The sequence below is a fragment of the Erpetoichthys calabaricus genome, chromosome 6, assembly GCF_900747795.2.
Source record: "Erpetoichthys calabaricus chromosome 6, fErpCal1.3, whole genome shotgun sequence".
Taxonomy (NCBI): domain Eukaryota; kingdom Metazoa; phylum Chordata; class Cladistia; order Polypteriformes; family Polypteridae; genus Erpetoichthys; species Erpetoichthys calabaricus.
This window is the reverse complement of record NC_041399.2, coordinates 176,887,985-176,902,999: the sequence shown is the minus strand read 5'-3', so window position 1 is coordinate 176,902,999 and position 15,015 is coordinate 176,887,985. Positions and strand designations below refer to the sequence as shown.

Genomic DNA, 15,015 nt, shown 5'->3' with positions numbered 1-15,015 from the left:
CTGTAAGACACAGGGAGCCAGTGAAGACGGAGCAGGATGGATATCATGTGCTCGCTGCTGCTGGTTTGTGTAAGGACTCTTGCAGCAGAGTTTTGAATCAACTGTAGCTGAGATATAAGATTAGAAGGGGCACCTGCCAGCAGCGAGTTACAATAATCAATGCGGGATGTGATAAAAGCATGGACAAGTTTCTCAGCGTTAGAAAAGGAGAGGAAGGAGCGAACACGGGATATGTTATGGAGGTGAAAGTAAGAAAGTTTCTTAATGTGGTTTATATTTTGGCGGAATAAGAAAGGGAGGAATCAAAAATGACACCAAGATTCCTTGTATCAGAAGAAGGTCTGATGAGATCACCGTCAAGAGTGACTGAAAAAGAGCTCATTTTCTTAAGTAGCGCTTTAGTGCCAGTTTGCAGGAGTTCAGTTTTGTTGCAATTTAATTTTAAAGAGTTCTGCTCCATCCAGGTTTTAATTTCACTGAGGCAAGTTGCGAGCTGAGAAAACTCTGATGAAGTTGCACTTTTGACATTGAAATAGAGTTGAGTGTCATCTGCATAAAAGTGATAACCAAGTCCATAGCTACAAATAATATGGCCAAGGGGAAGAGAAGAGGGCTGATGACAGAGCTCTGGTGCAAGGTGCAGTATCATGTTATGGAACTTCCATGTTAACTGGGAGCCGCATGCCAGTAACGGAAATAATATCCCGGCAGTGCCCAATTGATAAACCACATAATGTTTATCAGTGAACAATTAAACATTACATTCAGGAAACATACAACAGCGAAGAATCCACACAGAAGGTGCTAGAGAAAAAGCAGCCTAAATTCCAACATCACATATTGTTGTAAAAAATATTGTAAGAGAGAACAAAAACAATTCATAACACTACTCAGTTGTTGGTTATCTGTCTGCAGGTCTTCCATTACTCTGCACAGATATCTTCAGGCCGCATTCATCAACATTTTTGTATCTCTGCATTGCTATTAATTGATTTGTTTTTTTAAGTGGTGCTGCATTCTCAAAGTACCCGTAACAAGTGCCATGCTCGTGAGCATAGGAAATATGTCATGGATACTGGTATAATGGTGGATTAGGGAAGGATGAAGGTGATGCATGGCCACCAACCTCATCCATTTCCATACCTAGAATGCAGCAGAAGCTGCCAGAAGGCGCCCGACGACACTTCTGCCCCAAGCTACGTCCATTTCAATTCCAGCGTTATGTAAACCTGGCACTAATCAGAAGCTGGCATTCATTCTGGGCTCTACTTGTACCAAGAACGGAGCTCCAACCTAAGACAAGCACCTACAGTCTGTTTATGACCAGTACACAGTGCCCTTTGTTTTTATGTCCTTTTGACATCCAGCACATGCGACCCCAACACTTAGTTTGTTTTTTATCTTTATTTTGCACACTGTTGTTTGTGATATCACCAGGACGGTTGCTATTCCTGATACAGTCATACCCATGTGTCAGGTGCCAATCACCACACTGCATTGAGAGGCAATTAAACCTTTAGTTTTGCACTTTTTTACTATCAAAGGGGGATATACTAGTTCTGCACAAATGACGAATGACACAACCTGAGCCGTTGATTTCTTGGCACTTAGTGTACAATTTTAAATTGAAGCATCTACTCCACTCATCTCATGCATGTAGTAGCACTTGAGGGCATAAGGCAGCAGTATTATACATCCCAGGCAGCATATCAGTCATCTAATAAAGAGACACACCCAAGCACAAAAACCAGAGAAATTCACTGCTTCAACTACTCCAAACTTTTATTGCATGCTAGTTGATTACCCAGTGGCTTCACTCACTCAGTGCAAGGGAAAAAAATAAAATGTAGTCTATAAGTTATTAAACAGTAAAACATTAACATTTAAGAAGTAAAGATATATTGAGCACAACTGGAGTGGTTTGGGGTAAACTACATTTTAAAGGCGCTATAACACAACAGGTAAGTAGTACTAACGGCAGCTAAAATGTATTTGGATCATCTCTCGATAGTAGATCCCTTGTGAGAGGCGCTACACGATGGCTGTGGTATAGAAATTACATTTTCTATGTGAACGTCCAAATTTCTGCCTGACAACCTTGCACTACGTGCCTGTGATTTACTTCTTAAAATAATTCATTACAAAAGGAACCTTGAATGTTGCAGGGTTTTAGTGACCCGAACTCACCTTAAGGGACAGTAAGTAGTTGTGCAGGGCAATTTACAAACAGAGTCCTGCTTCGATGGCGCCGATTACACTCATTCACAAAGATTTCCACTCTCCCAGGAGCTGACGGGACACTTGAAGTGTCACAAACAGTGCGAGAAGAGAGGACACTGCCCAAAACTGCGAAGCTCTCGACCCCGCGGAGTAGCCCGACATTCCGCACCTCCCAGCGTCCACTTTGTTCTCACGCACATTGTTTACAGCATGCCGCAGTTAAAAAGTAGAAAGATGCAAAGCTGTTTTCCTCTTCGCTTCTACTATCAAGTACTGCCAACTATAAAAAAGTTACAATGTGGCAGTTTCCGCGACAGTCACATGGACGAATAAATAAAACTTCTCTGTCAGAATGTGCCTGGCGGTGGACGGCTCATCGCTGTAGTCCAGATAGGAGGTCGGGGAGAGGACGACGCGAGGTGCACTTATATGTAATTTCCATTTCATACGTAATTTCCATATCGCGTGGTCATACGTAATTTCCGTTTCAAACGTGAAAAGAATTTTATATATATAGATTTGAGATGCACAAGAAATTGGAAGAGGAACCTGGAAAGCTCCAAGGGTGCGGCGCATTTCTGTCTCTAGCACAGGGCACTGTTGCTTCGAGTAGTGCTAGCTCCCTCTGTCAATTTCTTTTTTTAAACTTTTAAAACAGAGAGTAAAAGATGCATTGTCGCAATAGTGTAAATGACACATTCTTAAATTTTTTCGGGAGACTAAACTAGCTACATTCTTTCTGCCAGTTTCGTTTTGGTCTGTAGATATTTATCTGTAGTATGTCGCACCGCCTGCACGCTAAGGCAACAATCAGGATCATGGAGACCAGATCTTATATTGGCAGTGTTTGGTGCTAAGCAAGAGTCATACCAGGGGACCGACTATCAGTCTTACTAATGTATAAAATCTTGAAATATACGAATATTCAAATGTACAAATTAAACTATTAAAGGTCTGCAGCATTGAGAACAAAGCTGTTAAGCTTAAACAAGGATTTTGAATGCTTTAATATGAGTGCGTGTGGCGGGTGTGGGGTTGCGTGTTCTTTGTTTTGATATCTGATCTTGCAAAACACAACATCTTAAAAATAAATAAGAAGTGTGTATAATTTCCAATATCTTAAAGAATATTCAGCACATTTTGCCATAAACTTAAGATGATTCAAAGATGAATATGAAGGTCGCCACTAATTTAGATTTCACTGTAGTTTCTCTTTGTAAGTTGTGAAGTATGAGTGCTTGGGGGATATCTTCAAGTCTCTAAACAAGTAAGCAATACCACCCTGAATGAAAAGGGGGCACTGCTGTTAACAGCATTGTCCTTTTTACCAGCAGTTAACAAAGACTTCACTTTCCATCCTTCGCCAAGACACTGCACCTTCATGGGCGCACTTTAAAGGCCTAGAGACCATCGGAAGTGGCCGTTCATTACATACCTGCAGCTGAGACAAGCAGAGCTCCGACTCAGAAGTGCTATTTTCTTTTGCTATAGTAAACAGATGTATGTTAGCCCCCTCATGTGCATTTTTCTTTCCACCTTTTCTCAATACCACCATTACCTCTGTGGTACCCCAATGCTTTGTTTTGACTGCTCTCTTTTGTTGTTACAATGTGTAAAAAGGGGGGTCAGAGACTTGTTTTATGCTGGTCACTGTCCCTGTGCTTTGGGATGTCTGTGTGCTTTTATCTACGCTGTCATGTGACTCTGTAATGCCCAGATTTACATATCCTTATTGTGTATCTACTACATAATCCAATATCTGTTATTTATTGTTTTAGAGATCCTGACAATGTTTCCATCCGGCCACTCTGGTTTTCTTTCCACAAACTCAAAAACATGCAGGTAAAATGAATCAGCATTTCCTGATTTTTTCCTGTGATGTAAGGGGTGGGGGGAGTTTCTGGGGATTTGGGTGGGGTGGTGGGAATGTGTGCGTGATGAACCCTGTGGTAGACTGGTGCCCTGTCTAGGGCTGATTCCTGCCTTGCAAACAAGGCTGCTGGGAACCTTCTAGTACTCAACCTCATCGTAGTCAAATTCAGTAGTAGGGTTTTTAGGGGGGTTTAATAAAGCTCATATTTTACCAGGTGGGTGTAGAACAAGGTTCCTGAATTCAGTCCTGGTGAAATATGCTGCCTATTCTTGTTAAACCAGTAAAAATAAGAAAACAGGCATGACAGAGTATTTGGGATTGACAGAGTGAGTGTGACAGCTTTTTCTCACATTGTTTCACTACCTTTATAAACTCTAATTTAACTCTTAATTTAAATGTGGCCAATGATATAATGTATAATAACAAGTCAGCCATGTTATGGCACAAGTTCATGTTGGTTATCTGAATGCAGTGCTGGTTATCCTTCAATCTGGAATATCCATGGTGTTAAAACATCACAAAAATAACAACTGAGTGTTGGACAAACACATTTGATTTTTTTACTCTTTTATTACACCAAGTTCAGCACTTAGTGTTAACAATGATTGTAAAAAAGGGACAAGAAAAAAAGAATAACAATTTTGTACAACCGGAAATCACATTTACTGTACTGTACATGGTGTGCCATGAGGCTGGTCTTGTTCAGAGACATTCAGGTTTTATTTGGTAAAGATGATGTAGTCACTGCCATCAATGTGTTGCTCATACAGTTCTTTCGAAAAGCTAAACAAAAGTGAAGCTTTCATAATATAGTATATTTAAATGAGCATTACTGTTAAAACATTAGAATAAAATATAAATGCGCAATAGATAATTACGTGATCAATGACGTATGTGCAAAGAAAAATCTTTAAAGTATGTAGTCGGCAAAGTTCTAGCACAATATTCATATTACACTATGTACAGGTTATTCCATTCTCCTCAAAAGCTTCACTCACACAACAGATGTTTCTGTTTGAAGGAATGACTGAGCCCTTGAATTACGGTGGAAATGGGACTTGCTCTCTGAACCGTTTCTGGAGATGGATGAACTGTGTAGTCGGTAGTCTCGGCCCACATACTGGTTCAAACAAATGCTCCTCCATTTTCTTTTGAGTTCACATTGCACCTGGAATTGAGTCAAAATGAATATCATGACATGACGATTATTTCCACTTTTATCATTGGTAGACAAATAGGTTTGTCTGACTTACCGATCAAAAACATTTCTGGTGGCATATACACTTACACTTTATTTTAATCCAGTTCAGGATTGTGTGGGTTGGAGCTTTAGCAAAAACCAAAGCTACATATGATACCAATCCATCATAAGGCACATGACACACACAAATTTGCATGGTGCCAACAATAATCAAATAAGTCTGAGACTTGTCAGGAAACACCACTCACAAAGGGGGGACTGCTAACTCGACACTGATGGCATCTAAATCAAATGTCAAGAATTCTGGAGGTGCACCAGTGCTAATCATTGGGCCACCATTCCACCCTTTCATTTTTTCACATTTAATTGAAACTTCTGTTTTATAAGAAGTTACACAGAGCACAGAACTTGTAAGAGATACGTCTTTTTCATGCATTTGGGTAATGATTTCTAATTGTTTTTCTTTCAAACCATCTGCTGTACTGTTTTAATTTAAATACAGTTTAAAAAAAATCTTAAAAAATAAGAACATGTAGACTTTTCTACAGTATATGGTTACCTGCGTATGCTGGATTAACAATGCAATACTGTATTAGAGTAAACAGGTCAAATCCCATTATAGCAAATACCGAAGTAACACAATTTTCAGAATAATGAAACATTTTGTTGACCCGGACAAACATTCATACAACATCGTGTTTAATGGATTTGTAACTCAGCTTTAAGACAGACAGAGGGGGTTTTAAATAATCAGCACAAGTTGGGACACCTGTACAAATTGTTTGCTTCATCTTGAAAGGCTTAATGTACTTTAATTGCTGCAGACCATCTGGAGGTTGCAACCTATTAGAAGTTCCCTGATGGAGCTCCATTTGTAATATTCATAAGTTTCCTTTTTTCATTTTTTGCTAATCTAAACATTAAATTTAAACCTCTGGCGGTTTACTTCTTACCTTTTCACCATTTTAGGTCATTCATTGCATTTCAACTGATTAAATTTGAAGAAAAACTGGGGTGTTCTAAAACTTTTGACCGGTAGTGTAAATTAAATACAGTCAAAAATTTGGAACTCACCTCACTGTTCAGAAAGCAATACAGAACAGCAACCACAAGTCCCTACAAACATAGAAAAAAGAAGACTCCTCTAAATTTCGTTTCTTGAAGGTCAAGTAACAAAGAACTTAGATAACACATTTTTTATTCTAGGCAGTTATTTTTTAATGATTAGGAAAACAAAAGTAAATTAAAAGGTATGTCAGACCTTTCACAATACAGAAGAGCAGTAACAATCTGTTCCAGAGATTGAAAAAATCATTGAAATTGAAATTAAAGTAACACTTAAAATCTGTCAGCACTTATCAAGGATACCTTGTTTTGTTTTTATTATTAGTTAGGATTATTTTACAGTATTGATTAAAATTCATATCTGAAAATGGTTCCTATCGTTCTTCTTTGATGAACAAACAGTGGCTCAGTCTTGAATGAAGTGTCTGAGAGTTCTTTGGTTGCTCTTTTGTCACAAGCACATGCATGTTAGGTTAATTTATGAAATTCTACGTTAAGTGGCATGAGTGAGAGTGCTCAACAATGGACTTTTGTCCTATCATCATTTAGTTTTTACCTTGTGCCTAATGCAGTATGGATAAGCTTCTGTTACTCTGATCCTGTACCGGAAACACAGGATTCAGAAAATGGATGAATGGATAGATGAGCAGATTTAATCACGGAACCACTCAAACATTGCAGGAGCCTATTTAGTCTTGCTAGTTCAAATGCTTTTTGTGTGTAGTGGGATTAACATTCCATTCTGGCTACCATATGTTTGAAAGAAAAGGAGTATATTGAGTACATTGGCAATTAATAATGAGGACATGAGATGTGATGAGGTGGAGTCTCTAGATTTATTGTGAGTGATGAAAGGAGCACAGTTCATAGTCAGCACCAGGTGAGAGGTCAAAACCAGGAGGTCAAAAAGTATATCAAGCAACCAAAGCAGCTGAGGCAAACCAAAATCATATTCAAAAGCAGAGAATAGATCAAATCCAAAACAAGCCTAACTTGGCTACTTAGAATCAAATTAAGCAGCACTAAAAATTGTTTTTTTTTTATCCATCTGAAGGATAATCTTGACTCATGTCAGAGTTGTATTTAGACCAGAACATACAATATAAATATATCACAAGCGTGACTGTTGTGGTCGAGTGACCTGCAATGTGGGTCGTATAATAATAAATTTAAATCATTCCCAAATGAGTTCCAAACAATCAATACCATGACAAATAATGTTCATTATAACTATAAATGACAATGACATTCACACATTTAAAAGTAATGGTTTTAATGGCACTTTACTGGGTTATGTAGTTCCTCATAGAACCATGCTTGACACAGAACCATTTCATTCTGAACTGTGTATTTTGTATATGTAACTGGGTGTTTGGGCTTTGAAAAAGGTTTCAAATATATTGGCAGAATAGAAATCTTTAAAGTAAAGCAGGCTGCCTATCAGTATATTAACAGATCAAGAAAACCCAAACTTAGCCTGTGTTATTGTATGCAGCGAGAGTCCTTTTGAGAGTGCAGTTATTACGGGCCAACACATGTTTTCATATTGCTGTCGGGAATTCTGAAGCACTATTGGGTCCTGGCATTGCTCTGTTAGATTATTACTTCTGTGGAACCCTTATAGATACAGTATGTCAGGAGGAAGTGGGCAGAAACTGAAAATATACAGTATGTTTATATTGTGTAGTAAAATACAGTCCAGTACAATTTATAACATTCTAATGTTTGTCAGTGCTGCTCTAAAGCACTATATCTGTTGTTCAAGTTTTAGATATTTAATTTAGTAATTTATTTTTTGATCTGTTAATATCATCCATCCACTATCAAACCCACTTAAACCAGTTTAGGGTCCCAAGGACTGACGCCTGTCTCATCAGCATATGATGCAAGGCAGGAACAAGTTTTTTCTTGGACTGTCAATCACTGTATTATTTGGAATTATATTACTGTATTTCAGAATGAAATTTTGTATTGAAGGCAGAGTTATGCTGAGAGAAAATAAACCCCAGGACAGATACACCAAAGAAAATAATGTTGTTTTGGAAAGTAAAGTCACTCTACCTGGAATGAACCAATGGCCAGTTCAAAAATGATCTGATGCATGCTGTCATCAGGTTGTGAAATAAAAATAATATAGTGAACTCCAAACAAAGGAATCAGAAGGAGAGTGGATTTTGTTAGCCTCCTGAGGAAAAAAGAACAGAGGAGAGAATAATGTAATCAACTTAGTGACATAGATTAATGGTTTGAATTCTGCATTTAATGCGGGACAAAAGAAACCTGCAAAATGTCAAGATGGGATCACTTACTTTATGTGATAACCCTCAGAAAGTTAATCCCAAAGAATGTTAATAGAGCAAAAGACAGTCTCAGAATCTTTAAGGTTAGTCTGGACCTAATTTACCAGAAGACTCAACCCAGCTGTATGCCCACAATGCAGAGATTTTTTGTTTGTGCAAACGTAATTTAAAAACTGGACTGATAGATGGGTATGATCAGAACATTCTACAGTAAGGCAAAGTATATGTCATAAATAATAAACAGAAAATTGTTATTCCAGAAATGGGCATACAGTATTTTATGTTTGTACTTCTGGCAGGTGTATTCATTAAAATTAATAATATAATGCAATATCTTTCTTTAAAAAACAAACAAAAAAAATGGTTGACTTTTCTCTTGTGAGAGATGACCATTTCAAGGTGAAGATGTGCAATGACGTCAGCTTTACTTAAAAAAGCAAGTCCCATAATGGAAAATGGATTTCAAGACACAATTTTTTCCCACCAAAGTCATGTTTTAATCCCCACCCCCCACTCCTCTAAAAGCAATATTTTGACTTTCTGATGGGTAAGTAAAGATGAAAATGATAACGCTACAGTATATTTATTTACCAGTGGGTAATACATCAATGTGAAAAGGTTGTTGTTCTATTTTAATATATTTGGCTACTTTGTGGTTTGGTTCCAGTCATTAGGTACCCATAGTATTGTATTTTTCCTGCTGATTCTGCTGAGTGGGATTATTTAGGTCACAGTTAGTTTATTGGTTCCTCTTTCTACTTTCTTAGAAATAATACGGTTTTATACTTGGCACCATTGGCATAATTAAGTTATATATTTTTATTTAGATAGCATTTCATCCATTGTTTAACACTAGAATTACCAGAGTCTACAAAAAAACTCGTAGATCCGGCCTACCTTAAATCGCTTCTTAAATCCGTTCACACCTCTCCGCCAGCGTCTTTTGTCCCCTAAATGTGCTGATAAAAGACAAGCTGCCAGCAGCCGGCTATTCCATCCCCCCTCCGACTTAGAACGTGAACGCACTTTTCCCAGCTCATGCCTTGATTGATTGTCTGGGAGTGAACTGGAGTTTTAGAGTTGAAATAATACGATCGTTATTTGGAACACACGCATTCCATGTGTGTACCGTTTCTACAGTAATCTGTGTAAACACATTGTTAAAACAGAAACTTTTTCATATTTTAGTAATAAATGTTACAAAATGTAGGCATAAACTATAGAATGTGTAAAGCCCGAGTTCCTAAGATCAAATAAACATTTCCACAAAAGCTTCACACACCATACAACAGCTTCTGTGGCGTAGCACGCTAAGATTTGCCTCTCAGAGTGAGTAACTTTTCTCTGCCTCACAAACATGAGTTCAATTCCCCGCTGGGGATAAAGTGTTACTTCTTTTTTTTCTTTTTAACCTCAAACGGACATAAAATTTGTAAATTGGTATGCACTGTCAGTTAATGAGATCATTATATTTTCATGTGGGATGTTCCTTTTAAAATATTTTTTTAACAATTGAGACTGCAATTAACATGAACAACTGTCCTTATAACTTATTTTTTTCAAGATCCATAACACACAGACAGACAGAGCACTGTGTAATACAGAGACAGACAGGCAGAGATATACAAATAAACAGGGAAGGCACATGTACTGAAAGAAAAAAAAAATCAACATGTGCGTTGTTCCTGCAGCACTGAATAAGCTCACCCGCTCTAACATCACCCCTCTCCCGATCTGACTCTCTAAGTAACAGCACAAGTACAGACACAAATCAAGTGCATGTGTGTACTGTATAATATTAACAAAAAGAGCAGCTTACTACTGAAAACGGCAAATATAGGAGTGAGTGGGGATCGAACCAGAATTCTTGATTACGCTTGGTTTGCGTCTGTACTTGTGCTGTTACTTAGAGAGTCAGATCGGGGGGAGGGGTGATGCTAGAGTGGGTGAGCTTATTCAGTGCTGCAGGAACAACGCACGTTGATTTTTTTTTTCTTTCAGTACATGTGCCTTCCCTGTTTGTTTGTATATCTCTGCCTGTCTGTCTCTGTATTACGCAGTGCTCTGTCTGTCTGTGTGTTATGGATCTTGAAAAAAATAAAGTTATAAGGACAGTTGTTCATGTTAATTGCAGTCTCAATTGTTAAAAAAATATTTTAAAAGGAGCATTCCACATGAAAATATAACGATTTCATTAACTGACAGTGCATACCAATTTACAAATTTTATGTCCGTTTGAGGTTAAAAAGAAAAAAAAGAAGTAACACTTTATCCCCAGCGGGGAATTGAACTTATGTTTGTGAGGCAGAGAAAAGCTACTCGGTCTGAGAGGCAAAGCTTAGCGCGTTACACCACGGAAGCTGTTGTATGGTGTGTGAAGCTTTTGTGGAATTGTTTATTTGATCTTAGGAACTCGGGCTTTACACATTCTATAGTTTATGCCTACATTTTGTAACATTTATTACTAAAATATGAAAAAGTTTCTGTTTTAACAATGTGTTTACACAGATTACTGTAGAAACGGTACACACATGGAATGCGTGTGTTCCAAATAACGATCGTATTATTTCAACTCTAAAACTCCAGTTCACTCCCAGACAATCAATCAAGGAATGAGCTGGGACAAGTGCGTTCACGTTCTAAGTCGGAGGGGGGATGGAATAGCCGGCTGCTGGCAGCTTGTCTTTTATCAGCACATTTAGAGGACAAAAGACACTGGCGGAGAGGTGTGAACGGATTTAAGAAGCGATTTAAGGTGGGCCAGATCTACGAGTTTTTTCGTAGACTCTGGTAATTCTAGTGTTAATAGATTAGAAAACATAAATATGAAGTGCAATTGTTCTGACAGTTCTACGGTTAGAGACCTATTCAGGTTCATAATAGGACTGAATGCTGGAAATTGGCCACACTGTCTCTCTTCTGAAATCCAGTAAGAGCAGTTACTCTCCTATCAAATATAACTTTAGAAGCTATACCATCAAAAGCTGGGTTAAAGAAAAAGCATTGTTTTTGAGCAGTACAAATATACTACTGTATTTACTTTGGATTGTAAGCTACAGAATGTGCCATAATAAAGGTGGCTTTCATCTCATGATTTTCTGTTTATTTGTATTGACCATAAATTTGTAAAGAAAGGTATGTGCTGCTTGGAAATCCAAGTCTTAAATTTCAATACATTGTCAGGTTTGCTGTGTCTGTGCAAACATTGTGAGAGAGCCGCCTTCTAGAACTGTGATCTTTACTCACAGCTTGTTCTGTCTGCAGTTTGCCATCTTGTGTATTATTCCCTATGTCAGTTTGATGCTGGCTGAGTATATACTGACCACTTTGCTGCTATATCAGACACTTGGCACACTTTGTGCAGAACTCCATCATGTATTATAAGTAAGAGCAAAACATAACCATTGATGTTCAGTTTATTCCCGATGAAATGTCAATGCCTTTCACATAATGAAAGTCAAGCAGACCCACTCAAGTGTTGGATCGCTGCTAATTTAAATAACAGATGTATTTAAAACACTATTACCTATTTGTAGAAATATCCCACTTGATTACCAGGGAAATTGGTGACTGTGTTGATGAAATCTAATAAGAATTTTAAAATGGGAGAAAAGCCACTGCTGAAAATATTTCCACATCTCTTTCCATGGCAAATAAGCTATTTGCCTAAATGACAAGCCTACTTTATATTGAAATGTAAACAAAATTAGAAAAAAAGCTGCCATCCCACTCTGAATGGCAACACAAGAAACAGACAAGGAGACAGACACCGATAAATTGCAGACTCAGTGCCAGGTAAGATGGAATGAAGTGCAGCCAGTTTTTCTGCGGAAGCGACACATGGAGCACAAAAATGAGTGCAGACTGCTGATGTGGACAGTCTTATGATCAGCCCAACATGCCTACTGCTGTTCACATTTATATTCTACGAAATACTGTATGTACATATGGCTGTAATTTTAATAAAATGTTTATATGGAAAAATATTACTTTTTTCTTCATTTATTATTTTAAAGTTCAAACTGATTGAAAAATGTAGTTTTTGATTTTTACGATTAGATACAGAAGTAGTTTTATGCCGAGCAGAAAGTTTTTGGAAAGCCAATTGTGTGACTACACCTCTTTTATTTCTGGTAGAACGCCAAGTGCCAGGTGGGAAGGTGTTTTATTGCACATGAAATAACAAAACAGAACAAAAGAAAACCATGTAAAGTATCAAAATAAAGATTCCAAGAATCTGTCTTGATTGCTGATGGGCACAGTTTTGTAGTAAGCATACACAGTGCTTTATGTTTACAAATGTTTGCATATCTACAGAAATATGTGAGTATGGTTGTAAGTTTTATAACTATTTCTAAAAAAAAGTCTTTACTTAATTTATTTGCACAGATGATGGAAATGTGTTGTTTTGCATTTCACGAATAACACCTAATAAATACTGAAGCAATTTTCTGCTTGCTAGCAGCACAAACAACTCTGAAGTTTTATTTTTTTGATTAAAACACATGCTAATATTTAAAGTACAACTATATTCATACAATATGTGCTGTGTGCCACCAAGTTATTTCTTTTTCCATTTACTGAAGGTGTATTAGGCTGTGGTTTTTGGAGGCAGGGAAGTACATATGCATCATCATAATGCCAATCTGATGGGCCATTAATAAGAACAAAAGGATGCAACTTGGTGTACTCGTGGCAGTTATAGTGCATGAAAACACAAGGACACAGTAATCAGTTTGTGTCACAATTCAATCAGAATCCATTCCCATCATTGAGAGACATCATCAATCAACTGCCTCTATCAACCATGTTTAAATTTCTCCTTTCATACTTTACTGAATTACAATTTTGAGCTATGTATCGAACAATGATGGGAGTGTTATAAATTATCATTTTTTAATAGCCCTTTTAGGGTAGTAATGAAGGGACAAACATAGCAACATGAACACGCCAATGAGATAACTGTTACTACATTATTCACTCAGCATCCCATTTTGCTCATTTTAACCCACTACCTATAGTAGAATGGGAAGGAAATAACTGATTTTTTTTTATAAATAAAATATATCCCTACATAAACATTTTCACCTACTGCTTTGTATAACCATTGACCAATCTAAATCTCTGTAAGCATTTTATTCATTTAGGCAGGTTTGACCTGCTACAGCCTACTGTGTTCCTTTCTTTCTTTTTTGTTTTTGTTTCATATGGTAGGCATGTCAGATATATAGATTTCATTTAGCAATTTAGAATTTGGCATATACATTCACTGGATCAATCAATAATCAAAACATCCTTCATTAAATTATAAAATTTAAATGCTGTGGGGTTGCTTAAAAAGAACAGGATGAGGTCCAAAATGGGAAAGATTTCTAATTTTATAGGGAGCTCTTTAAGTACCGTATGTTCTTTGTTTAAAAGACTGACTGCAATGAAAACTTGCAGATGGTGTAAAAGTCTTGAAAGGGAATTTAGAGAGTCCAGCTGTAATCGGATAAGTTCAGGATGAAAGCCATAACTCATGTCTTGTTTGGACTGGATAGTCCTGTTGTAAAGGAACGGAGGATGCGTCCTATTAAACCCAATTAAATGAAAACAAAATCCAAAATAAAAATAGAAGGAGAGAAACATGGGACTCATGGTGTCTATGGTGTTTATAGAAAAATGTAGAAATCTTAGGTCCCAAAGGTAGAGCAGTGGTTTCTTTGATTATCTAGAAATACAGAGAGTCAACTGATAAAGAAAGAAAAAAAAATTATTTCAGAAATGAGACACTTGGTATTTGCCACAAATATTTTTATAACCATTGTTAATTACAAAATCTGCTCATTTAAATTCTAACAATGCTCCTGTGTTTTTCAGAGGGCATCAACGCCTTAGAAAGTGTTTAAAGTTTGCGTGTGTGCAGAAGTAACAGCACCAATTTTAAAGCCATTTAAAAAGTTTGTTGTTTCAGACAACATATGTTTTTGACGTATGAATGTTTACCTCAGTTAAATAAGCTTTCTAAAAAGACTGCCTCAGTTCTGCTCAACAGAGTTATCAAAGACAAATGGCATAATAAGTGTGCAAATGTTTACCTCTTGTGTCATTTGAAACACAAGCAGACTCATGCTACTTACAGGACATGTGCCCAGTGGTCAGATAATTTGAGCTGCCATTTCTTTTATTTCAACCAGTCAAACAAACAAAAAGTTCATTTTAGAATTAAATATTTGGGAATTTTTGCCATTACCTTATGTAAATGTTCCATGGTAACTGGCAGAATGTGAACAACTTGATTTTGATTAAAAACATGAAAAAATGTACCATAACAGTCTTATATAAAAGTAAACCTAGTTGTGCAATACAGTAAA

The 15,015-nt window shown here is 37.1% G+C and overlaps 1 protein-coding gene across 1 annotated transcript in view; it reads right to left on the bottom strand.

Moving 5' to 3' along the window:
- Positions 1-4,627: 4,627 nt before the first annotated feature.
- vipr2 (vasoactive intestinal peptide receptor 2) overlaps positions 4,628-15,015 on the bottom strand; it is a 192,215-nt gene continuing 181,827 nt past the window's right edge. The window contains exons 11-13 of the mRNA XM_028804135.2: positions 8,421-8,544; positions 6,369-6,410; positions 4,628-5,261 (exon numbers count right to left, since the gene is read on the bottom strand). Of these exons, the coding sequence (XP_028659968.1) occupies positions 5,088-5,261; positions 6,369-6,410; positions 8,421-8,544 (340 nt within the window). The 3' untranslated portion in view covers positions 4,628-5,087. The remainder of the gene's footprint in view (positions 5,262-6,368; positions 6,411-8,420; positions 8,545-15,015) is intronic.